Source organism: Vombatus ursinus, unplaced genomic scaffold (genome assembly GCF_900497805.2).
Source record: "Vombatus ursinus unplaced genomic scaffold, bare-nosed wombat genome assembly UNPS02009132.1, whole genome shotgun sequence".
NCBI lineage: Eukaryota > Metazoa > Chordata > Mammalia > Diprotodontia > Vombatidae > Vombatus > Vombatus ursinus.
Window position 1 is genome coordinate 882,525 of NW_020948910.1, and position 16,534 is coordinate 899,058.

The 16,534-nt window shown below is 36.8% G+C and overlaps 1 protein-coding gene across 1 annotated transcript in view; it reads right to left on the bottom strand.

Annotated features, from left to right (window-relative positions):
- The window catches only part of ADGB (androglobin), a 219,694-nt gene that overhangs the window by 52,355 nt on the left and 150,805 nt on the right, over window positions 1-16,534 (bottom strand). Inside the window, exons 25-26 of the mRNA XM_027850678.1 lie at window positions 6,390-6,524; window positions 3,738-3,891 (exon numbers count right to left, since the gene is read on the bottom strand). Coding sequence (XP_027706479.1) covers window positions 3,738-3,891; window positions 6,390-6,524 — 289 coding nt within the window. The remainder of the gene's footprint in view (window positions 1-3,737; window positions 3,892-6,389; window positions 6,525-16,534) is intronic.

Here is a 16,534-nt window from a genome sequence, read left to right on the forward strand (position 1 = left end):
GTCAGGGAGGTTTTTCTGCCCCATAACTTGGGGGAACACTTTGATGTCATCCATGGAACTGGAAATGGAAAAGGAACCTGTTTGTGTCATAAAATGAGAGCTGCCTCTTTTATCTAATGAAATGCACATAATCATTTTAACTACTACACAGTTTGTTTACATACTTTAGGACTATATGGCCACAAACAAACTAAAAAAGATTAAACAGTGCCTCCAGCAGGTAAAGACACTAGTTGGTTAAATGAGAATTGGTTCTGCCCCTACAAAACATTTTAAGTGTTTCTTGCAACACACAGGTTCCATTGTAGTAAGAAGAGACAAAATCTTTACTGTTGGCTGTTAATTCAATATTGTAACTCACTATTGACAAACAAAAACAAAAACTGTGCTTGAGAACCACTTAGAAGAAAAAAATTCTGTGGCAAAGAAAATTTACTAAGTTCCTACTATTTAAAGACAGTACTGGGCATTGGAGATAATTTTTTTAAAGGTTTTCCTCAGAGAAGTATATTCTACTGGGGGATACAACATGAGTACAGATACTTAATGGAGAGCATGTAGAAAGGGACTTAAATTGGTTCCACCACTAAAGAACTAATTCAAGGAGAAAGCAAACACCTGGTGGGTATTGGGAGAGATAGAGGACTCAGGAAAGACCTTATGTAGGAGATGGTACCTGAGCTGTGAACAGAATCAAATTATAAGATGCAAAATAACATGTTTTGCATAGATTCTATGAAAATTACATCTATGAACAAGTTTTTTCCTGTGTTTTTATGAATTTAAGTACTCCTTTCAGAAGCAATCAAGGACATATTAAATCACTCATAACTTTTGATTATAACCAAATGGATTTTATTAAAAATTATGCTAAACTGTGTAAGTATAAAAATTCATAATAGAACAAAAGGAGAAATTAATGGCTCATTGAGATTTTTCTCATTAAACTGAAAATGGTGATTCTAAATTAACACATGGTAAAATTAGGTTTGAATACAAATTGTTATTTAATAACAACCTGAAACAACAAGATCTGATTACAACATTCCGCAATCTTATGGCTCAGGAGAAGTAACAGAAAAAATGTTTGGTTTATATTGAAAATAGTTTTAAGCTTTTATTACAGCATACTATCAGTAAAGGTACATAATCAGAGCATAAATTATTTAAAATTTAATTAGACTAAAATATCACATAAATGTATTTCATCAAGAAGTCACTTAATTGTCCTTATTTTTAAAAAGTCACTAAAATCTCATTAAAATCCCTCTAACAGAATTCTATTCCTATGCCTCATTGTGACATGAAAGTGACCTTGAATTCTCATAAGAATGAGAATTCAGGCAGTTTCTCTCAAGTTTTAAAGACTTTGAGTATGGTCTGGGCAACAAACTGTCTGCTATCTACGGATGAATATCGTTAAGTAAGGAAGAGGCATATCACTAATAGTTTGGCTATTTATGTGATGAATTCTTTGGCTATGGTAACCCAAGAAAAAAAGAAGATACAAAACATCCTTCAATGATAAGCTAGCATAGGGAAAGGGAGAGAAAAACATACTGGTAATTATGGTTCAAGATTAAGTAATGTTTTGCAGCAAATAGAGAGATCATTTGTCCATGTGTAATTAGACTATCCACTGATCTGACCAAAGATAAAAATCAACACTGAATCAAAAAGGATAAATATACTTGTATGACTCCCTTCTGCTTTTGCAGTGATTGTAGAAGAAAGATAGGAAAGAGAAAATATGCTAAGAATCACAGCATTTTAAAAATATTTACAAATAATAATTAAACTATTGGTACTCTAAATGGGAGATTTTTGTTCAGTAATAAACACCAAAATATTATTTGATAAGGCATGGGAAAGGGCATGAGATCTCCAGACTATAGGGACCTGGGTTCAAATACCAGCTCTACCCCTAATGCCTGTGTTGCCTTGTGTAAATCATTTAACCTCTCTGCACCTCAGTTTTCTTGTTTGTAAAATGAGAGCTCTAAGGTTCTTTCCAGATCTAAATATAGGAGCCTGTGAGCCTATATCAAAACTAATATTCTGGCTCTAAATGAAACAAGAAAAAAAATAAGGTAGTGGCTACTAAATGGAAATTTCTCAGGTTTTCTTGAAGAGCAAATAAAGGACCTGGCAGAGTTGCTTTCTTCATTTGTCTAAAGGCAATGAGAAATAGCATTCGGGATCATCTCACATGGCAGTACTAATAATCAATAAAAACAAAAAGACAGTTAGTATGAAGGAAATGACACCTATGTTCCAGCACCTGGATAAAGGGGTAGAAGCAATTTTATGAAGAATTTGACAAGATCCTCTGACTCAAGTAATATATGCATTGATACTTGGTGACTTCAAGTCAAAGGTAAGCATAGGTGAAAAATGTATTAGAAAACACATCTCAGTGATATAGTTGGGTCAAAGAACATGCACTACTTAGTAACTTTTTGTGTATAATTCCAAATAGCTTTCTATAATGGCTGAACCCATTTACAAGGTACACCTGTACACCACCAAAAGTGCATCAATGTGCCTGTTTACATTTATCATTTTCTTTTTTTTTCTTTTTTTCTTTTTTGTCATCGGCCAATCTGGTGAGTAAGAGATGAGCAAACAAATAGAGGGGGTGGGGTGGTGTAATGGATGATGCTGTATTTGAAGTCAAGAAGAGCTGGATTCAAATCCCATTTTAGGTACTAGCTGTGGACAAGTAACTGATTCTCTCTGGGATTCAGTTTCTTCATCTGCAGAATGGAGTGGGACTCTGGCCTCTAAGATCCACTCCAGCTCTAAATATATGATCCTATTAAAATCATAAGTTCCTCTAGAATCAGCACCATTGCTGTCTTGGATTCCTCTGTGCTTCCAGTTCACTTACCCATATAGATGGATAAGTGGACAGAGGGATTAATGGAAGAAATATTATGTGTTAAGCACCTACTATGTGCCAGGCACTGTGTTAGGCACTTGGAATAGAAAGATAAAAGTTAAATAATGATTGTCTTTGAGCTTATAGTCTAAGGGACACAATATGTAGTACTTATGATAAACACAAAATAGAAAGGAGATGATCTGTGGGAGAAGGAAATAGAAGTTAGAGGAATTAAGAAAGGCTTCCAGTACAAGGTAGTGCTAGAGATAAAACTCGAAGGAAATTTGTGATTCTAAGAGAAGAGTGAGGAAGGAATACATTCTAGACATGGTGGACAACTAATGCAAAGGTATGGAGGTGGGAGAATGGAGTACCATGCATAAGGAACATTAAGAAGACTACTTTGGCTAGATCATAATATCTGTGAAAGGGAGTAATATACAATAAGGGTGGAAGGGTAGATTGAAGACAGGTCGTTATATAGGACTTCAAAGGCCAGACAGAAAAGTTTTATGTAATCCTAGAGTCCACAAAGAAACACTGTAGTTTATTGAGCAGGGGAGTGATACAGTCTGACCTGTGCTTTGAGAAAATCACTTTGGCAACTATGACTATCTTATTCCATTCCCTGAAGATATTCAAAGGAAAGAATTAATTGTCGCTGCACATACAGCAGAAGCATTTTTGTTGCTTAGTTTACTTGATTAGTTTTTCAGTTGTGTCCAACTCTTTGTGACCCCTTTTGAGGTTTTCTTAGCAAAGAAACACAGTAAAAGTACACAGACATTATCTTTTCATCCACTATGAAAATAGTTTCCAACTGTCATTGGGTGGTAATAATCTTCAATCTTACCTTATTCTTAGTATAGACAAAAGGTATCACTTTGAGGAACACTCGTGGCACTTCCTCCAATGTGTCATTATTAACAACATGGAGCATACAGACTGGAAGAGTAGTGTACATCTTAGGCACCAAGAGCATATCTTGAGCTACATAAAATGTTTCTCTGCAATTAAAAAAAAGGCTCCTTTTAAAAGATCAGTTTAATTTTAAGTGAATAAACACAAACTAGAGTAAATTAAAGTTAAATAACTTTGAAAATATAAAAATTCAATATGTTTGCATAAAATGATATTCTTTTCATTTCTCCTGCCTTTCACAGCAACACGTAGGGAGAGCTGTCTGTACACTTTGTCTCTACTTCCTTATATTCCACACATTTGTCCAGTCCTTGCAATATGGCTTCCAATCCCAACATTTGATAGAATTTGCTCTCTCTGAGGTTTCCAATGACCTGTTACTTGCTATTTCCAAAAGTGTTCGCTCAGTTCTCATCCTTCTTGATATCTCTGTAGCAATCCTGCCTCAGGCACTTCCGTGTGTGACCCTGGGCAAGTCACTCTCTCCCTAGGCTTCAGTTTCCATATTTATAAAATGAGGGGATTGGACTTGTTAAACTCTAAAGTCTCTACTAGCTCTAATCTATGATTAGAGGATAGGGACATCCTCTAGAGATATCTAGATAGTATCAAGGGATACTCTCTCTTCCCTGGGTTTTCTTGATACTTCTTTCTCCTTTTCTTCTCCTGTCTAATAGCTCCTGTTCAGATTCCTTTGCTTTATCATCATTTATATCCTGACCCTATGTGAGCATACCTCAGAGCTCTGTCCTGGACTCTCCTCTCTTCTCCCTCTGTACTTTCTATGAGTGAGCTTATCAGCTCCCATACATTCAATGATCAATTCTAAGGCATTGACTTTCAAACTTGCATATCTAGCCCTCATCTCTACCTTGAGCACCTGTGTAGAAACAACAACTGTTTGCTGGACATCTCTACCTAGCTGTCCCATAGACTTCCGAAACTCAACATGTCCAAAACAGAACTTATCATCTTCATCCCATTAAGGGCACTACCCTCCTTTTAGTGATCCAAGCTTGCCACCTCTGAGTCATTTTCAGACTTTTAGTCTCATTCATTCTACCCCTCCCCATATCTAGTCAACTGCTACATCCTATCAATTTTGCCTCTACCTCTCTCACATCTGTCACCTTGTCTCCACTCAGCCTGTCACCACACATATTTTGGTCCTCAATACCTCTCACCTAGACTACTGTATCAGACTCTTAACTGCTCTCTCTGCTTCCAGTTTCTCCTCTCTCCAAACTGTCCTCTACGCGGTTGCCAAATTGACATTACAAAAGCACAGAAAACACAAAATTACAAAAGCATCCACATAAATAAATAAATAAATCTAATCACAGTGGTCCCCTGCTCATTAAACTGAAGTGGCTCCCTATTGTCTCTAGGACAAAATAAAAACCTCTATTTGGCATTTAGGCCCTTTACAATCTGGTTCCAAATTATATTTCTAGATGAATTTCACAATTCCTTTTTATATACTCCATATTCCAGTCAAACTGGCCAATTTGCTATACTCTGTACTTGATATTCCATCTCCTACCTATCTGCCTCTGCACTGGGAGTCCCCATGCATTTAATGCTCTCCCTCCTTCCCTCTTCCTCTCCAGTCTCTATAAGAGGCATATCTTGGGCCTTCAGTTGTTAGTTCTCTCTGAACTTGCCTCCCACAAAATTACTTTGTATTTAGTTTATACTTTATATTTACTTCTCTGTATCCATATTCTTCTCAGTAGAGCACAAGCTCAAACAGTTTCATTTTTTATCTTTGTGTCCCCAGAGTCTAGCACAATGCCTAGAGTATTATAAATTTTTAAGAAATAGATGCTTTTTGAACTGAAGTGAATTAATGATTCTTGCTATTGACTTTATTTATCTACAAATATAAATTTTCTATATAATTATAATTCATATATTACAGCTATTTAAGTATTATCCAGCAAATGAGAGACTTTACCCTACTGTCATATCATTATACATTCTCTGAGCAGCATTTCAAATCAATTCAACAAACATTTACTTAGTAACTATTCTACACGGGGATGACACTATGCTAGGTATTAAGGATACAAAGATGAAATGAGTCTCTGTCCCAAGGTGCTTAGAGTACAATAGGGGAGATGAATACAAAGAATTATGATAAAATCAGAAAGTAATTCAACATAAAGTTAATTAAATGCAAACATGAATAAAACAGCTGTATTACCTATTTTTTATTTTTCTATGTTTTTGATTAAATAAAAGTGCAAATAAAACATTTCTTTAAATGGTTTCATATATACAAAGCAAAAGTATGATGACTTTTAGAGAAAGTAAGAAAAGCAACCTTTAAGTTTTATTTTTTGAAACAAAATTATAAATTAATGAGTTATATACTATAGTGGATTAAACAAGTGATTAAAACAAATCAAAACAATTTATCAGGGACCAGTATGCCAGGCACTGTGCTCAGTGCTGGGAAAACAAAGACCATATTAAAAAAAAAAACCCGTCTCTCAAGCTACTTATATTAAGTATACACAGAAAACAATTTTAATAAATGAAATGTAATTTAGAGAGAGTGAAAATATTCTCAAAACCTTACCTAAAAACTATAAACCAAGAATTTGGTGGCTGATCAGGATAGTTTACAGAATAATCAGCAAAAGTTATCTTAGTTTCTTCATCTTTATAACATGGATATTGCTCAAAAGACTTGCATTTGCTTTTAAACATTAACCTGGAAAAAATGAAAGCGCACATCTTTCATAAAGGAACAATATTTCCTAAATATGTCTTATTCATGAAAAGAAGAAATTAGGAAAAATTAATATGGAAAATCTATGTAAGGGTGAGGTGTCTATTCAATAAGTCACCTGCCCCTCCTTAAAATAACGAATAAAGTAACTAAAGTAAATCTTAAAGATTAATTAATAAGCCTTGATACTTTTATCAGGAGAGAATACTTCTCTTCAGTCAATTAGTCAAAGACTTTAAATGAGGTTCTAAAAGTCCTTAATCAATCTGAAGGAGTGATGAAGTTAAATGACAGTAAGTATACTGAGATTAGTTGAAGAGACTCAGCCACACCCTGTGGGTCCTTGTATAAAACAGCAAGTCAGGTGGAATATCTGCCTACCTGCCCAGTGACAGAAGTCCCCGTCATGTCCTTGAGAGAGCATTGCTAGTAGAGGAGAGAGGAGGAGAAAGTCTCTCTTCTCCCTTCACCACTTGGCTAAAGAAAGGACTTGTGAATTTCAAAAGATCAGATGATTTGGAATTTCTCATTTGTAACGGTAAGATTATCCCCAAAATAGCAGTGACTAATGGTAGTATCTGTATTAGGAACTGGAGACAAACTAAGCACACTGAGACATGCAGCTTCAGGACTCTACAAGTAGAACACAACAGTAAGCTATATCAAGCAAAAAGAGAAGTTCAGCAGGGTCCCACAAAGGGGAAAAAAGGACTTCTAGCATCTAAGCGCTATGAGTGACCTCTTTGACACATATACTCTCTATACTTGACCCTATTTTCCCTTGGGTTCTGTTCACATTTGTGGGACAGTGTGTCTCTGGTTTAAGGGAATGCTTTGAACAAACTATTTGTACTATGCCACAGCAGTAGAAACTCATTTCTAAAAGCTAATTAAATCTAGCTGGTTACTTGTTATCAATTGATAATCAGTGGGGAAGCATCCTGATGGGGGCTTGTTAGCAATAGCATTAGAAAAATATCCTCAACCTCTCAGGGTTACCCCTAGAACTGTGAAGGAAGTAGTAGCTAGTGAGCTCTAGGGTCCAATTTAACAATGGAGTAGGGGAATGAGAGAGCAAGCCCCAGGGCATTACTACCTCTACATAATATATCTTCTATTATCATCAAAAATAATTGTGTGACTATCTCTATGAGGATTCTACAAAGACAGATAAATAAACTTGATCCTTGAACCTCAAAGGCTAATGATACAAGATGGACCAGTGAACATCTTTTAACTAAATAATAATTAACTAAATAACAATGTGTATTCTACATGAGCAATGTGTTAAATTACCTGATATTCTGAAGAAATGAAGATATAACAAAGATGCATAGAATCATAGGATATAAATTTAGAGGCAGAAGGTACCTGAAAGGCAACCTAGTTTGGCTCCTAAGTTTAAAATTAGGCTCAAAAAGATTGAATGACTTGTCTGAGGTCACAAAGGTAGTAAGAAGGAGAGGAAGGAGTCATGGGAGTTGATATAGGGCAAGATTGTGAATGCATATCTTAAGAAATCCTTGGGGCAGCTAGGCAGCGCAGTGGATAGAGCACTGGCCCTGGATTAAGGAGGACCTGAGTTCAAATCCGGCCTCAGACACATAACACTTACTAGCTGTGTGACCCCGGGCAAATCACTTAACCCCATTGCCTAACCAAAAAAAAAAAGAAAAAAAAAAAAGAAAATTTCCTAGGAAGAGGCAGAGCCAAGATGGTTGAAAAAAGGCAGGGACTCACCTGAGCTCTCCTCAAAATTCCTCTGAACACCTTTAAGTAATACCTCAAAAGAAATTCTAGAGCAGCAGAACCCAAAAAAGGATGGAGTGAAACAATTTTCCAGCCAAAGACAACTTAGAAAGTTGGCAGGAAAGGTCTGTTGTACCAGGGTGAGAATGGAGCACAGTCCAGCACAGGCCACCCCCAGGAAGCCAACAGTAAACCCTGGGGGCAACTGAATCTATGGTGACAGTGGCGGTTTCCAGACCTCTCAACCCACAAATGGTAAGGGAGTTGAATAACTGGCCAGAAGGAGATTGCAGAGGTCCTTTGCTGGCACCAGAGGCAGAACTCTGGTTGCATTATCCATACTTAGATCTGGGTCACAGTCCTAGCTCTCAGTCCCAGGATGAGGAGGAACACTAGCACACCAGAGCTTGTAGCCACGAGTGGGCACAGTTTCAGGATAGGAAAGAGTGCTTCTGGTCACTCACAGACTAGCCCATAGTCCAGAAGGGTAGTAAACATATCTCTCTCTAGATCATTCTGCCTTGGAAGAACTGAAAATGTACAGGTCTCCAGAATTACCCCCTGAAAATAGCTGCACAAAAAAACCTGAAGCTTGCAACAATGCTCTCTTGACTCCAGAAGCAGAGTTCCACTTTAGCATAGAGTTAAAAGTCAAGAAGCAGGCTGGAAAAATGAACAAACATCAGGAAAAGATCCTGACTATTGAAAGTTACTATGGCATCAAGGAAGATCAAAACACAAACTCAGAAGAAGACAACAAAGTCAAAACTCTTCCATCCAAAGCCTCAAAGAAAAATGTAAATTGGCCTCAAGGCATGGAAGAGCTCAAAAAAGATTTTAAAAATCAAGTAAGAGGTAGAGGAAAAAATGGAAAGAGAAATGGGAAGAGGGATGTAAGAATATCATGCAAAAAAGTCAATAGCTTGGTAAAGGAGGCACAAAAAATACTGAAGAAAATAATACTTTAAAAAACGGAATAGGCCAAATGGTAAAAAAAAAAAAAGGCACAAAAATCCAATGAAATGACGAATGCCTTGAAAAGCAGAATTGGCCAAATGGAAAAAGATACATAATAATTCACTATAGAGAAGAACTCCTTAAAAAAATAGAATAGGCCAAATGGACAAGGAGATACAAAAGCTCACTGAAGAAAATAATTCCTTAAAAATTAGAATTGGGCAAGTGGAAGTTAATGACTTTATGAGGCATCAAGAAACAATAAAGTAAAAATCAAAAGAATAAAAAAAAAAAAACCAAAAAACCAGAAGAAATGTGAAGTATCTCATTGGAAAAACAAAGGACCAGGAAAATAGATCCAGTAAATAGATCAGTAAACTACTTGAAAGCCATGATAAAAAAGAGACTAGATATCATCTTTCAAAAAATTACCAAGAAAAACTGCCCTGATATTCTAGAAAATAGAAAGAAAATAGAAATTAAAAATTAAATTAAATTAAATAATTTATATATATATAATAATTTATAATATTTAAGAAAATTATATATACAATATTTAAGAAAAGAAAAAAAAAGCTGAAACCACTTAAAATCTATCATGCTTTCTCTCAAATAAATGAAATAACCTGAAAAAGTTTTCATTTTCATGAGGTCCTTCAACTTTCCTCCTATCAACTTCAAAAATTATTCTCTATCTCTAGATATAGAATCTCTTCCTTTTCTTCCTGCCTCTGAGGGGGAAAAAAAAAATCTCTTATTTCTAAGGAGAAAGAAAAAAAAAATATATATATATATATAGTATATATAATTTTTGTATACATAAGAAAATATATGTAAAATACATAATATATAATATATAATATTTATATATAATAATTATATATAATAATTTAATAAAAATTAAATTAAATTAAAAATTTTTTTAAATCACTAATCATCTCCTGAAAGAGATATCAAAATGGGGGGGGGGGGGGCACAGAGCCAAGATGGCAGAGGGAAAGCAGTCACTGTTTTGAGCTCTTTCCCAAAGCCCTCCAAATACCTAAAAAAATGGCTTTAAACAAATTCTAAAGCAGCAGAACCCACAAAAAGACAGAGTGAAACAAATTTCCAGCCAAAGACAGCCTGGATGGTTGATCAGAATGGTATATTGCGCCAGGCGGGGAGAGGAGCGCAGTTCGGTGTGGGTGCGCAGGCCGCAGCAAACCTGAAACAGGCCTCAGAGGACTGAATCACGGGCAGCTGTGGCAGTTTCTAGACTTCTCAACCCCTGAACGCCAAAGACAACTAGAAGGTCAGTGGAAAAAATCTGTGACTGCAGTGAGAGAGGAGCTAAGTCTCAGCCACAAGTCTCAAGAACGGCCCGGGGCCGCGCCTTTTTCCTGAGCTTCAGGCCCACAGACTGAGGGGGAATCAAGTGGCTGATCAGAGGGGGATTGCAGGATCTCTTTGCCAATACTGAGGCAGGAATCTCTTGCTTTACCTGTGCTTGGATCTGGGTCACAGTTGTGAGGGGCAGTCCTGGGGTGAGGAGGAACACTGGTGCGGTGGAGCTTGTTGTGGTGATGGAGAGAAAACACCTCACCCCTTATCATACCACCTTGGAAGAACTGAAAATTTACAGATCCCTAGAAGTACCTCTCAAAACAGCTGTACAAACCCCTGAAGCTTGGGACAGTACACTCTTCACATTGGAAGCAGACTTTTACCTTACTTAACAAAGAGTTTAAAACTCAAGTAATTGGCTGGGATCATGAGTAAGCAGCACAAAAAGAGTCAGACTATATTATCTTACTTTGGTGACAAAGAAGATCAAAACATACAACCAGAAGAAGACAACAAAGCCAAAGCTCCTACATCCAAAGCCTCCAAGAAAAATATGAATCAGTCCCAGGCCTTGGAAGAGCTCAAAAGGGATTGTGAGAAGCAAGTAAGAGAAGTAGAGGAAAAACTGGGAAGAAAAATGAGAGTGATGCAAGAAAATCATGAAAAACAAGTCAACAACTTGCTAAAGGAGACCCAAAAAAATACTGAAGAAAATAACACCTTAAAAAATAGCCTAACCCAAATGGCAAAAGAGGTCCAAAAAGCCAGAGAGGAGAAGAATGCCCTGTGCAAAATTGGCCAAATGGAAAAGGAAGTCCAAAAGATTACTGAAGAGATATCAAAATGAAAACTCCTAGCAATATTATAGTCAAATTTCAGAGCTCTCAGGTTAAGGAGACAATACTGCAAGCAGCTAAAAAGAAACAATACAAATATTGTGGAGCCACAGTCAGGATAACACAAGGTTTAGCGATTCCTACACTGAAAGATCAGAGGGCCTCAAATTTGATATTGCAGAGGGCAAAAGAAGTAGGATTATGACCAAGACTCACCTACCCAGCAAAACTGAGTATAATACTTCAGAGGAAAAAATAGTAATTCAATGAAATAGAGCACTTTTAAGCATTCCTGATGAAAAGATCAGAGCTGAATACAAAATCTGACTTTCAAATACAAGACTCAAGAGAAGCATAAAGAGGTAAGCAGGAAAGAGGAATCATAAGGGATTCAATAAGGTTAAACCATTTACATTTCTACATGGGAAAATGATTCTAACTCCTAAAAACTTTCTCATTATTAGGGAAGTTAGAAGTAGTCTACATAGACAGAGGGCATGGGTGTGAGTTGAATATGATGGGATGATTATCTATTAAAAATAAAATAAAATAAAGGGGTAAGAAAGAAGAATGTACTGGGAGATGGAAAAAAGGGAGTAGTAGAATGGGGTAAATCTGATATAAAAGAGGTGTAAAACAGATTTTATGATAGAGGTGAAGATGGGAAAAGTGGAAGGAGGGAGGAGCATGAACCATATTCTCATTGGAATTGGCTCTAAGAGGGAATAATCTACACACTTAGTTGGGTGTAGAAATCTATCTTAGTATACAGGAAAGTAGAAGGGGGAAGGGATAAGAGAAGGGGGAGATTATAGAAAGGAGGGCTACTAGGGAGGTAAAAGTCAGAAAGAAAACACTTTTTGAGAATGGACAGGGTGAAAGGAGGGAGAGAGTAGGATGAACAGGGGGAAATAAGATGGAGGGAAATATATAGTTGTCATTAATGTGAAAAAAAATTTTACAGCAAGTTTCTCTGATAAAGACCTCCTCTCTCAAATATATAAATAGCTGAGTCAAATTATAGAAATAAGAGACATTTCTCAATTGATAAATGGATAAAAGGATATGAACAGACAGTTCTCAGACAAAGAAATGAGTTATCTAAAGTCATATGAAAAAATGCTCTAAATCTATTGATTAACCAAAAGCAAATTAAAACAATTCTGAGCTACCACTCCACATCTTTCAAATTGGCTAATATGACAGAAAAGGAAAATGAAAAATGTTGGAGAGAATGTGGGAAAACTGAGACACTAATTCATTGTTGGTGGAGTTTGAACTGATTCAATTGTTCTGGAAAGTGATTTGGAACTATGCCCAAAGGGCTATAAAAACAAACCCTTTGACCAAGCAATACCACCACTAGGTTTGTATCCCAAAGAGATAAAAAGAAAAAAAAAAACAAAACAAAAAAGAAAAAGGAAAAAGAAAAGGACCTATACATACAAAATATTTGTGGTAGCTCTTTTAGTGGTGGCATAGAATTGGAAATTGAGAGGATGTCCATCAATTATGGAATGGCTGAACACGTTATTGTATATGATTGCAAAAGAATATTATCATGCTACGAGAAATGACAAGCAAGATGCTATCATAAAAACCTGGACAGACTTACATCAACTGATAACAAAGTGAAATGAGCAGAACCAGGAGAACATTGTATACAGTAACAGAAATACTGTATGATAATCAATTGTGAATAACAGCTATTTTTTTAGCAATACAATAATAAAGAACTGATGGAGTCTGAATGCAGATCAAAGCATACTTTTTCTTCACTTTATTTTTCTTGGGTTTTTTTTGTCTGTGTTTTCTTTCACAGTTTGACATCCATGCAAATATGTTTTCCATGACTATACATGTATAACTTATGTCAAATCGCATGCCTTCTCAGTGAGGGGGGAGGGAAGGGAAGAAGAGAATATGGAACTCAAAATTTGAGGAACAAAGAATGTTAAAGTTTTTTTTTACACAAGAGGGAAAATAAAATATTCTTTTTTTTTTTTTTAAACACTAGGGAAAAAAGAGAAAATCTCCTGGAATAGTCAGGATTTCAGGAACTGTGTAAGCAATAAAAGGAAAAGAGTTCAGTAATGGGCAAAGATTTCCATGCAGAGGTTATATTTTAGTTTAATTCCTTTTAATACATATTTATTTAGCATCTTGACTCATCTTGATCCCTTGGCGTACCAATTCAATTCTCCACTGTCGTCTTCTTTTGAGTCTCTAGCCCCTTTATCATTTTGCTGATTACACCCTGCCAAGCTTCAGTCTTGAGTAACTCCCACCATCTGCTACCTTGTCTCTTACACACATACTGTTGAAAAAAGGTGGAGAAAATCTACAACTGTTCCGATTAAGTTTGCTACAAATTTGTTACATAAACTCAACTAGGCCCTCACTGCTGCAAGGCAATCCTACTATTCTTCCCTTGGCAATCCAATATCTTATTCTCCAAGTGGAAATGGGTCTTCCAAATCTTTTCATCCTCCCTTAATCCTCCCGTGGCTCTCCCTCCCCACCCCAATCCTCTCAGATAAGAACCCTGCCTTACATTTTACAGAAAAAAAATTGGAGCCATTCGCTGTGAAGAGCTCCCTCTTCTCCCCTCTTCCTAATCTCATATCATTCGCATGCCTTCTGACACTATTTGCCCCTTTAATCTTGTTTCTAATGATGAGTTTGCTTTCTTCCTTACCAAAGATAAGCCCTCTACCTTCACAAATAGTGCCACCCCATCCCCTTTCTTGGACAGATTGTTCCTTCCATCATCCCCATTCTATCACTTATTTTTACTCTCTTGTCTACTAGATGCTTCCATACTGCATACAAACATGCCTATGTTTCTCCTATTCTCAAAAACCACTCACTAAATCCAACCTCATTAACTGTGTTCTATGTTTTCCATACTTTGTGGCTAAACCCCTTGAAAAGGCTAGCTATAAGGTGACACCACATTTTCTCCTCTCACTCTCTTCCTAATCCCTTACAATCCAGTTTCTGATTTCGTAATTCCAATGAGACTTCCCTCTCCAAAGTTACCAATGATCTTTTAATTGCCAAATCCAATGGCATTTTCTCAGTCCTCATTTTTCTTGACCTTTCAGCAGCCTCTGATACTGTTGATCATCCTCTCCTCCTTGATACTTACTTTACTCTCTTCTTGATACTTACTTTACTCTCTTCTCTCTAAGTCTTCAGGTCACTACTCTTTCCTTGTTCTTCTCTTATCTATCTGACTTCTTTTCGGAATCTCATATAGATTTCACCCTTTAACTGTAGGTGTCCCACAGGTTTCTGACCTAAGCACTCTATTCTTCTCCCTCTATATTCCTTTACTTAGTGATCACATTAACTCTCATGGATTTAATTACTATCTCTATGTAGATGATTCTTAGATCTATCCTGCCCGAACCTCTTCACTGACTTGCAATTTCACATTTCCAACTGCCTTTCAGACATCTCAAACTGGATACTCAGTAAACAATCTTAAGCTCATTATGTCCAAAATAAAACTCATAATCTTTCCCTCTAAATCTTCCCCATCTCCTATATTACCTCCCATACCCTGACAATCTAGAATGTCCTCCTCTCTACTTCTTACTACTTTTTGCCCTCAATATCCAATCTAATGTCAAAGCCTGCTGATTTTACCTTTGTAACATCTCCTGAAATTCTCCCTTCTCTTCTCTGTTACTACTATCACCCTGGTGAAAGCCCTCATTAACTGATGCTTGGACTACTGCCAATAGCCAGCTGTGGAGTCTGACTGCCTCAATTCTCTCCCCACTTCAGTCAATCCTCCATTCACCCACCAAAGTGATTTTCCTAAAGCACAGGTCTGATCATGTCACCCTCTCAATCAATAAACTAAAAGGACTCCCTATTCTTCCAGTATCAAATACAAAATCTGTTTTGCCCTCCTACCTTTTCAGACTTCTTACACCTTATTCCTCACCACATACTCTGATCCAGTGACACTGGTCTCCATGCTGTTCCACAAACAAGATATTCCATCTTTCAGCTCCAAGCATTTTCTCTAGCTGTCTCCCATGTCTAGAATGCTTTCCCTCCTCAACTCTGCTTACTGGACTCCCTGGATTCCTTTAAGTCCCAGCTAAAATCCCATTTTCTAAAGAAAACCTTGGGGCAGCTAGGTGGCACAGTGGATAAAGCATCAGCCTGGAAGTCAGGAGGACCAGAGTTCAAATCCAGCCTCAGACAAAACACTTGACGTGTACTAGCTGTGTGACCCTGGGCAAGTCACTTAACCCCAACTGCCACAAAATAAAAAAAAGAAGAAAGCCTTTCCCAAACCTTCTTCACTTTAATGTCTTTCCTCTCTTATTTACTCCTTATTTATCCTGTATATAGCTTGTTTGTACATATTTGTTGGTTTGTTGTTCTCTACATTGCACTGTGAGCTCTTTGAGGTCAAGCACTATTTTTTGCCTCTTTTGTATTCCCAGAGCTTAACAAAGTGTTTGTCTCACTTCTGTAGTTCAGTCATTTCAGAGGTTTCTGACTCTTCATGACCCCATTTTGGGGTTTTCTTGGAAAATATACTGGAATGTTTTGCCATTTCCTTCTCCAGGTGATATTATAGATGAGGAACTAAGGCAAACAGGGTTAAATGACTTGCCCAGCATCATTCAGGTAGTAAATGTCTAAGGCCAGCTTTGACCTCAGGAAGATGAGTCTTCTTGACTCCAGACCCAGCACTGTCTCCACTGCACCACCTAGCTGCCCCGCTTGTCTCATAGTAGATGCTTAACAGGTATTTATTGAATGACTGATTGTTAATCATAAGCATAGCAGGAGATACAAAAGATGTATGTACTATAGTTCCTGCCCTCAAGAAGCTTATAGTCTTGTTGAAAAGGACACGTTTTACACATGAATAGATTAGAAAATGCTAAATTGACTATACATAAATACAACATATATGGAACAGAGATTGAGTGCTTTGCAAGATCAAGAAGGGAAATGATATGAACCAAAGTTGTCAAGGACTCAATATGGACCTTGAAAGATGGGGATAAGTTGGATAGGCCTTGAGAAGAAAGGATGGCATAAATGATGGGGTGTAGGGAGATGAAAATATTAGTGTTGTATATGGTAACG